At 41.2% G+C, this 9,966-nt stretch overlaps 1 protein-coding gene across 1 annotated transcript; it reads left to right on the top strand.

The window, feature by feature from the left end:
- The first annotated feature begins 5,915 nt into the window (after positions 1-5,915).
- Positions 5,916-8,783, top strand: LOC119301077 (histidine-containing phosphotransfer protein 2-like). Its single transcript, XM_037577973.1, has 6 exons — positions 5,916-6,027; positions 6,143-6,264; positions 6,360-6,428; positions 7,626-7,697; positions 8,049-8,121; positions 8,523-8,783. The coding sequence occupies exons 1-6, from the start codon at positions 5,968-5,970 to the stop codon at positions 8,556-8,558; spliced, it is 432 nt and encodes a 143-aa protein (XP_037433870.1). The 5' UTR covers positions 5,916-5,967; the 3' UTR covers positions 8,559-8,783.
- The last annotated feature ends 1,183 nt before the right edge of the window (positions 8,784-9,966 follow it).

Below are 9,966 nucleotides of genomic sequence, written 5' to 3' on the forward strand. Positions count from 1 at the left end.
CTGTAACCTTTTCACCCTTCCTAGCAAACCGTTGTTTGGCTATGTTACCGCTTGCTCAGCCCCTCTTATAGCATTGTTAGTTGCAGGTGAAGTTGAAGATTGCTCCATGATGGATAGGATTTTTTTGCGATATCACAATATCTCTTATTTAATTAATGCATCTATATACTTGGTAAAGGGTGGAAGACTCGGCCTTATGCCTGGTGTTTTGTTCCACTCTTGCCGCCCTAGTTTCCGTCATACCGGTGTTATGTTCCCGGATTTTGCGTTCCTTACGCGGTTGGGTGATTTATGGGACCCCCTTGATAGTTCGCTTTGAATAAAACTCCTCCAGCAAGGCCCAACCTTGGTTTTACCATTTGCCACCTAAGCCTTTTTCCCTTGGGTTCTGCAGACTCAAGGGTCATCTTTATTTTAACCCCCCCGGCCAGTGCTCCTTCGAGTGTTGGTCCGAACTGAGTAGACTGCGGGGCCACCTCGGGGAAACTTGAGGGCTGGTTTTACTCGTAGGATGTCTCATCCGGTGTGCCTTGAGAACGAGATATGTGCAGCTCCTATCGGGATTTGTCGGCACATCGGGCGGCTTTGCTGGTCTTGTTTTACCATTGTCGAAATGTCTTGTAAACCGGGATTCCGAGTCTGATCGGGTCTTCCTGGGAGAAGGTCTATTCCTTCGTTGATCGCGAGAGCTTGTCATGGGCTAAGTTGGGACACCCCTGCAGGGTATAATCTTTCGAAAGCCGTGCCTGCGGTTATAGGCAGATGGGAATTTGTTAAACTCCGGTTGTAGATAACTTGATACCAGATCTTATTTAAAATGCATCAACCGCGTGTGTAGCCATGATGGTCTCTTCTCGGCGGAGTCCGGGAAGTGAACACGGTTTTTGGGTTATGTTTGACGTAAGTAGGAGTTCAGGATCACTTCTTGATCATTGCTAGTTCATGACCGTTCCACTTGCTCTCTTCGCTCTTATTTGCGTATGTTAGCCACCATATATGCTTAGTCGCTGCTGCAGCCTCACCACTTTACCCCTTTCCTTTCCCATAAGCTTAAATAGTCTTGATCTCGCGGGTTTTGAGATTGCTGAGTCCTCGTGACTCACCAGATACTATCACAACAGTTGCAGGTGCCGATGATACCAGTGCAGGCGATGCAACCGAGCTCAGATGGGAGCTCAACGAAGACCTTGGTTGTTGCTATGTTTCGTTTCATGTTGATCAGTAGTGGAGCCCAGTTGGGACGATCGGGGATCTAGCAGTTGGGTTATCTTCTTTTCTTTTGGCTTCGTCCGTAGGCGGACTATGTGTGTACTCTGAATGATGTATGATTTATATGTTCATTGTGTGAAGTGGCGATTGTAAGCCAACTCTTTATCCCAGTCTTGTTCATTACATGGGATTGTGTGAAGATGACCCTTCTTGCGACAAAACTACAATGCGGTTATGCCTCTAAGTCGTGCTTCGACATGTGGGAGATATAGCCGCAGCGTGGGTGTTACATGCAACCCTCGACGACCTTGCGGCGCCATGCATGACTGGTGGCCACTACCCGACACCCAGCGATGCCATGCATCACTGCCCCACACCACATACATGGCATAGTTTGTTCAAATAATCCCATATTATGCACAAGGGTGCATTTTGGAATTCCAAACAATGTTGCCTAAGGAACTTTTCATTTTCTTTGCACGAAAATTTCATTTTTCATTTTTCGAGTGCCCAAAATGAGTTTTTTTGTGAAGGACCTACCAAATATTTGTTGCAAAATTGTATCAAATCATTATTCTAAAATACTAGACCATATTTAATGTACACATAACCAAATGGTTGGGTGTCAAAACTTTTGATCCACCTCTCGTGAAAAATATTAATTTCCGCCGATTCAGCAGGAAGCGGGTCAAATTTGAACTACAACTTTTGATCCATAGCTTGATTTTTTTTACCAAAAATCATTTCTAGGTATAAAAGTATCTATTTAATTAGAGAAGCACAAAAAAAATTCCAAGATTCAACCACTAGCTAGGAACGGTCATGCCCGCCGTTTTGACCGCTTTTTGAAACGGGCATAAAAAATTCAAAAAAAAATAAAAATTGGAAAACTTTTGCTTTCTGTCATTTTATGTGACCAGGTTACCAGCCAAAATTATAAACTTGTAATATGATGATTATTTTAAAAAAGTGTTCTCAGAAACGACCTATCAAGTGTGAAGATGAATGGCTTTCAACCCAAATGCTCAATCTTGTGGCCATATTCATGGCATAGTTTGTTCAAATGATCTCATATTGTGCATAATGGTGCATCTTGGAATTCCAAACAATGTTGCCTAAGGGAGTTTTCATTTTCTTTGCACGGAAAATTCATTTTCCATTTTTCGAGTGCCCGGAAAGAGGTTTTTTTGTGAAGGACCTACCATATATTTGTTGCAAAAGTGGACCAAATCAATTTTCTAAAATACTAGGACATATTTAATGCACAATTGACCAAAATGGTTGGGTGTCAAAAGTTTTGATCCACCTCTCGTGAAAAAGACAAATTCCCGCCGATTCAGCAGGAAGCGGGTCAAATTTGAACTGTAGCTGCCTCATAGTTTGCTCTTTATTTTTCCAAAAATCATTTCTAGGTAAATAAGTATCTATTTAATCAGAAATACATGGTTTGATGGCGAGACATCGAGGTTTGGACGGTGCCCGAGGGCCCCAACTCTAGAGCGCGTAAGCTCGCATGCCCGCCGCGTGGTCACCGCGTGACCGTGGCGTTGCCATGTGTTCTGGGCGGCCTAGGCATGTCTAGTGGGTTGGGAACTCCCCAGATAGGTGCTAGGAAGAAAATCACAACATAAGATTCTCACGAGGAGACCGATCAATGCTCAAACATGAATAAGCAGCCAAGTGTTTGATTTACGGTACGTAAAATGCACATGGCTAATGGGTGTGAGTTTTGGCTGAGGATGATCAGTTACTAAAAGACCGTCTTCACAAATTTTCACTTCAAAAGGAGGAGCCTAGGTGGTACTTGGTTTACAAAGTACCACACTGGACATAAATACGAATTTTGAAGCTGGGCTCAAAATAATGAATGGATTGAGCTGGCATTTGGTGGAGGATGGTTATTTGGGCACAGGAAAGCACTGTAGAAAATGGATACCAGTTGGACATGCCAAAGTGGTACTTACTTCACAAAGTGCTACTCCGAACAGAATAGGAAAATGAATATTTTCGAATTATTTTTGAACTAGGCAAGGAATGTTTTTGACATATTTTATGAAGATATGATCCAAAACATTTATGAGAATTTTTTGGGAATTTTTGGAATAACAGAAATACTGCCACATGGACATGACACATAGGCAAAACTGATGAGATGACGCCTAGTCATCACAACCCACCACAATCTACAAGGCTATGACCATCTATATTGGTCATTAACAACTAGAAATAAGGCAGCGGACTAGCACTGTTTGCTTTGTGACCATTTCGTGTAAGGAAATTACGATCTTTCTGACCAAAATGGTCGCAATTGTTTAGGATTTGGAGCTCCCCAAACAGCTTTTGACCAATTGGTCTGAAATGGTCATAGATCTATGACCAATTCTTCCAGGGTCACTGACAAAAGGTCACTAGTTGACATATTTCTTGTAGTGAGCATTGCTGGTTGCGGCAGATGAATTAACTGGTGCACCTCGTCGAAGGCTAGACCTGGGGGTGTCCAACCATGAAAACTTTTGACATTGGACTCTAAGTCCCCCAACTATCTTCCTCCTTGAAGTTGGACTCCAGCAGAATGACGAAACCGTGGGCGAGGCTTACCCTAATGCTTTCTACGGCGTCGTGGCGCCAAACCAACTCGGTGATGCAAAACCGAGATCTGAAGGCTCAAAATGCCCAGGCCATTGGCCCAGTAATGGATACTCACACTGACGAGTACACAATTCAACGGAGCATCGGGATGCCATGCTGAACCGTCAAGAGTGAACTCGAGGGCACTTAAACAGATGCTGCCAGAAAAAGTTGACAAATAAACCATCTTGACCATGATGTCGATAGATGCTCTCCCCAAGGTGGGTGCCAACTATGGTGGATGTAATCCTGGCAGAATAAGGGCCTAAACCAAGTGTCCATTGTCGGATCCTGAACCCCTTGATGGACATGACCCAACAGTCGATCACCATGAAGACAGGAGAAGTCAGAACACCTACAGTCAGCTGCGTCCTAGGATACCTTTACTTTCACGATGTCTTGGGCTAAGGGGCATTACACCAGGTCCAAACAATCTGCACCATGATGTTGATAGACAATCCCTCCAAGGGGGTGCACCTATGCCTCCCTGTTAACGAGACAGAGGGCAGCCTCTCGCATTAAGGGAGCTCTACATGGGCCACGGCCCGGCCGCACGAGGAAGCTCAAGCCTCCTTTTTCCGGGAGTTTTTCATGTTTTCTATTTTTCTTTTTTCCTTTTTTGCTTTTTTGTTTACTTTTGTTTATTCTTTAAAATATCCTATATATATATTAGAAAAAAACACTCTATAAAGACATTTGAAAAATATCGAACAAGTATTTGAAAAATGTTGAATAAGTATTTAAAAATATTGAACAAGAATTTGAAAATGTTGAACAAGTATTTGTAAATGTTGAATAAGTATTAAAAATGTTGAAAATGTATTTGTAAAATGTTGAATACCTATTAAAAATGTTGAAAAATAATTTGAAAAATGTTGAACAATTATTTGAAATCATTGAATAAGTATTAAAATGTTGAAAATGTATTTGAAAAATGTTGAATACCTATTAAATATGTTGAACAAGTATTTGAAAATGTTGAATAAGTATGAAAAATGTTCAATACCTATTGGAAAAATGTTGAACAAGTGTTTTAAAATGTTGAACAAGTATTTGTAAATGTTGAACAAGTATTTGAAAAAATGTTGGTCGTGTATATAAAAATGTTAAACAAGTATTTGATAAAATGTTGATCGTGTATATAAAAATGTTGAGCAAATGTTCGAAAAATGTTGAACAAGTGTTTGAAAATATCTGGAACAAGTATTTGAAAAAATGTTGATCGTGTATATGAGAATGTAGAGTGAAAAAAAAACAAAGAAAAAAATGAAAACCAAAAAGGAAACAAAATAAACCAAAGGAAAAAGGAAATGAAAAAGAAGAAGAAGAAACAAATGAAAATACCCAGAGAAAAAAATGAAAACCGGATAAGAAATAAAGAAAGACAAACCGGGTCCTTTCCCTTCTAAGACGCCGTGCCATACCTACTATCATACAAGAACGCGAACTCAGCGCAGGGGTTAGCATTGCCGCGGTCTGACAATGTAGTGAAGCTTGTGGCACAAAGTGCTTATTTCTCAAATCAGAGATCTTATTTTACATAGTACAAGTTTTTTTTTGCGGGTGACATAGTACAAGTTTTAACAAAAAAAACTTTTCGAAATGTGTGAGGTAGAATAACCACCTACTCTACTCCCTCCATCCGTTTATTCAGGGCCTAAACCAAAGTCAGAACGTGGGAATAACTACCATCATCAAACTGCAATAACCAAAATCCCTCCCGCTCCCTCATAAAAAAAACTGCAATAAGTAGTGCTCAAGATTTTCTATAAAAGTGATACCATGTAATAAGAATACAATTGCTGTTTTCCTCTTTTTTTAGCAGCAAAATACCATTGATGTTTTGGAAACGACAACTGTACGTATGCTGGTACTTTGCTGTAGAGAGCGTGCAACAGCTAGCTCATGAATGCACGCGGTATCAATCCATCCAGCGGTAGCTACATGCATGCATGCGCGCAGGCCGTCGCGAAGCTCATTAATGGCTGCCAAAACGCCTCCGCGTGAGAGAGAGACTCGTGAGTCCGCTATATAACCTGCCCTTCTCTCCCCTCTCCTCGTCCACTCCGCCGCCCCTACCGCCGGATCGCCCCCTCCGCCCGCGTCTCCGGACTCCCGGAACTGCTTGCCATGGCGGCCCCCGCGCTCAGGGGCCAGCTCAACGCCCTCCTCGACTCCATGTTCGCCACGGTGAGTCCCCTTCCCTCACCAACCATTTTAATCGCCGTGTGCTTGTGGTCTGGCATCACTGCGGATTGCCGGTTTTGGCTGGCTGCCTAATTTTTCCTCTTGTATGATCATCCAGGGTATTGTGGACGAGGCTTTCCAACACCTGCGGTCGGTGGAGCAGGAGGGCTTCCTTGCCGAGGTCGTCAACCTCTTCCTCCACGACGCCGACAATATCCTCAACGAAGTTGCCTTTCGGCTGTCCGTACCGCCGTCCCTCCCCCTCTGCTGTTGTTATCTCGTGTTGGGTGGCATTGATTTCGTGTGCTCTTCTTAACTTGTGATATGATTCGCAGGAACCAGCCCATGGTGAACTTCGACAGCGTGGGCGCACTGGTGCATCAGCTCAAGGGGTGCAGCGGCAGGTGATGACCATGATAAACCTTTGTTTCCCCAGCCCATTTTTAACTCTCAACGTCGTGCAATTCAAATGGGTTGGTAATCCGCATGCAGCTGTTTGTGTCGTTTGTGTTGTCGTATATATAGTCATAAGTAGAATAGTCGAATTTAGTTGTGTTTCGTGCAATGGTAGTGCCGGTACCCATGCCAACGGCAATGTTATGGGTCGGCGAGGATAAGTCTGTCGTCTTGCGAACGTTTCTGGTATATATTTAATGATTTGCTATATATTCAGCGTAACGCTGATGGCAGTTTTTCTCAAATGTCAGCAGTATTGATGTTATTCATGTTGTTTGCGCCTGTTGTGTAACCATATTTGGATAAGTTTGGTTCAGTTGTGTTTTCTGTAACAGAATCACCGGTATTATTGCCCAGTGGCAATACTCTAGCTCGGCAAGGAAAAAACTATCGTTTTGCGAACATTTCGGGTATTAATGTACGTGATGCCAACCGTGGTTTTTTTGGTCTGTCCACGAAATCAATGTTTTTTTCTGTTTAGATGTGATGGCGCAGACACGGATCGTGTTGTGTGTGGCTGTCTTATAACCATATGTAGAAGGGCTGAATTTAGTTGTGTTTTGCATAACAGAGTTGTCTGTCTTCATGCCAATATAATGGAAATGTTATAGCTCAGCCAGGAAAACTTTGCCGTTGCAAACAAATTTAGTATTGTTGAATCTACATTTCAACCAATGGCATTATTCTAGGTTAGGAATGAGAAATTTGTGGTTCCACAAAAATTTCTAGTATTTGATTACATTATATTCTATATAATGCCAATGTTCATTTTCTGGCTTCTGGACGTGTCGGCGCGGGGTGTGTACGTCATGAGCATGTGCTTGTCTAATTTGCGCTGTCGTATAGCCATTATTAAAAGGTCCAACTTTAGTTGTCTTTCGTGCATGCCAACGTTATGACTCTGCAAGAAAAAATTTGTTGGTTCTGTAAATATTTCCAATACTACTAATCTGCTATTGCACATCAACCAATTTATTTTCTTGTTTATCGAACAATCTATTGTGTTGACAACCATGATAAGAAATGACACCTTGTGGATACTATTGTGACATCGGAAGTATGCTTATGTGTATCAACATGCTGCAGCATTTAATAAGTTTGAGAAATTCTAGTTCCCTGATTGGTGCTTTTTGGTATGTTTTCAGTGTTGGTGCTAAGAAAATGAATCTCTCCTGCACCCACTTCCGTCAGTTTTATGAGGCACAAAGTAAAGAAGGGTTAGTACACAGTGTCCTATTATATTTGTTGCACATAATTATTCTCCACTTTATGTATTTTTCAAATTTTGCATATAAACCTGCGAGTTGAATATTTAACTCAAACCAACCTAGTAGTATTCTTTTCACTTGATCTGCAATCACATGATTGGTACAATTTGGTTCATTATCCGAATGTGCTAATGTTTGATGATCCTCTTGTAACTTGTGGGCTTGACCTCTATTTCTAGCACAACTGAGATGGTAAAAGCTTTTATTTTTCAAATACAGGATCAAAATTTCTGAACCGTTTCCGTTCAGTTTGCTTGACCTCTCCAGAATTTGATAATGTGTATGTTTGCATTATTCCAGGTGCCTCATGTCATTGGACCTTATTAGGAATGAGTTTTATGATGTGCGCAACAAGCTACAAACAATGATTCAGGTAGCACCTTATGTGCCTAGCTATGTTGGCTTTTGACGTCCGATTTCTCACTAGTACGATAATCCATAGATTGCTCTTATATCGTTGAGGATCAAAATGAATAACCTGAATCTTATTCTTGTTTGGTGTTAAAATTTATCTAAATATACTTTTGGGTTTTCTGAAACAATTAATAAGTCGAGGTATTTCAAATTATCATGCCTTAATTTTTTCGTCTCTTTTAGTAGATGTATGGGGTAGCCCTACAAAGTGGAATTTCTTTGTTTCACATCATAACTTAACAAGTATAAAGGAGTAAGATGTGGACCAACTTGTAACTAATTTGTGAAACCATGTGACTTGAGCACCACAATGCGTTGTAGACCGGTCGTAATCATTAACCTAAAATTCTTTTGATGCAGCTGGAGCAGCAGATCGCAGCCATGGGTCCTCAGTAGTAGCAATTGAAGCAAAAAGATCATGGCCCCATATGATCCCTAGCATGATGGGGTGTATGTATCGCTAAAGATGTTCAAGTGGTGTCTGGGTTTGGAGGGCGTGCTCGTAACCCTCTGAAAGACACTTGTTGTCATGTGTGTCAATGTTTGTGTCTGTCAACTCTATGTACCTTGTGTGTCATGGATTATTTGGTCGGTTGTTTGTTTGTTTGTTTGTGACATGAATTTCTTCTCTCTCTCTCTCTCTCTATCTCTCTATCTCTCTCTCTCTCTCTTCGATTACATTCTTGTGGAACTACACCAGAGTGTGTGTCTACCTTGTGCTCTAAAGTGTTGCTACTGCCTGGTATACCGAGAGTGCATCAAATCACCATTTTTGTTGCTGGTTGTTGCATCCGTTCAGGATGACACCAAGCTCAGCAATGAGATCGACTACAGTCAACTCAGGCATCCTCTTTGCATATCCCGGACGGATGACCTCCATCCTCATGCATGAGTTGCACATTACACACTTGGGCAGCTCCTCAACTGAAGTTCCTCTTCTAACCGGGTTATTTCTCTAAGTTGCCACTGTAGCTGACTAGCCATTCATGCTTGCCGTCCCGGCAACGACTCCTACTGCCATGTCTGCCCTTCATCTAGGGTATGTTTGGTTGATGAGCAAAGCCAACTCTACCTTTTTTTTTAGGAAATTATAACAAAAAAAGTGGTCAGGACAAGCTTTGGCTCTTGCTTGCTTAGATATTTACCAAAATCATTAGTACACCCAGTCCATGTCCTTCCCTATTCCGCGCGTAAGGCGACATAGCGTGAGCAAACATGCACCCTTCCCAATCAATTTATCTCTTGTCGCTGACACGAGTTGGTTCTGCTGGTTTTTATCTTTTGTTGGTATTTCTGATTTTTCCAGTCTAGTTTTCTGGTTTTTTTTGTTTTTATTATTTATATATATTTTTTGTTTTGTTTGGTATTTGATTTTTAATCTATTTGTTTCTTTTATTGTTTACTTATTTTTTACATTTCTTTTTAATTTTAATTTTCATTTTATTTCTTATCCTTTATTGACATTTTTGTGTGGTTCCTTTCACCTTTTATAATTAGAATATTCAGGAGATTTTACAAAAACTGTTTTTATAATCCAACATTCATTACGTTGATGAACGTAATATTGAGAACATCTTTTAAAATACACAATCATCCCCTTTATCTTGCCCATCCTCCAGTTGCGGCCCACGACACCAACGTACTCTTCCGGTTGCCGCCCACGACACCAAGTTACTCTTATTAGCAAGTCATGCTGAAGATTAAAGACAGAAAAGAGATGCTTAACATATCCAATTATTGAGATTTGCTGCACTCTTAGTACACCAGCCAACAACTTGACTTGCTTTGAGAGAGAAGCCAACAC

This window comes from Triticum dicoccoides, chromosome 1B, assembly GCF_002162155.2.
Source record: "Triticum dicoccoides isolate Atlit2015 ecotype Zavitan chromosome 1B, WEW_v2.0, whole genome shotgun sequence".
NCBI lineage: Eukaryota > Viridiplantae > Streptophyta > Magnoliopsida > Poales > Poaceae > Triticum > Triticum dicoccoides.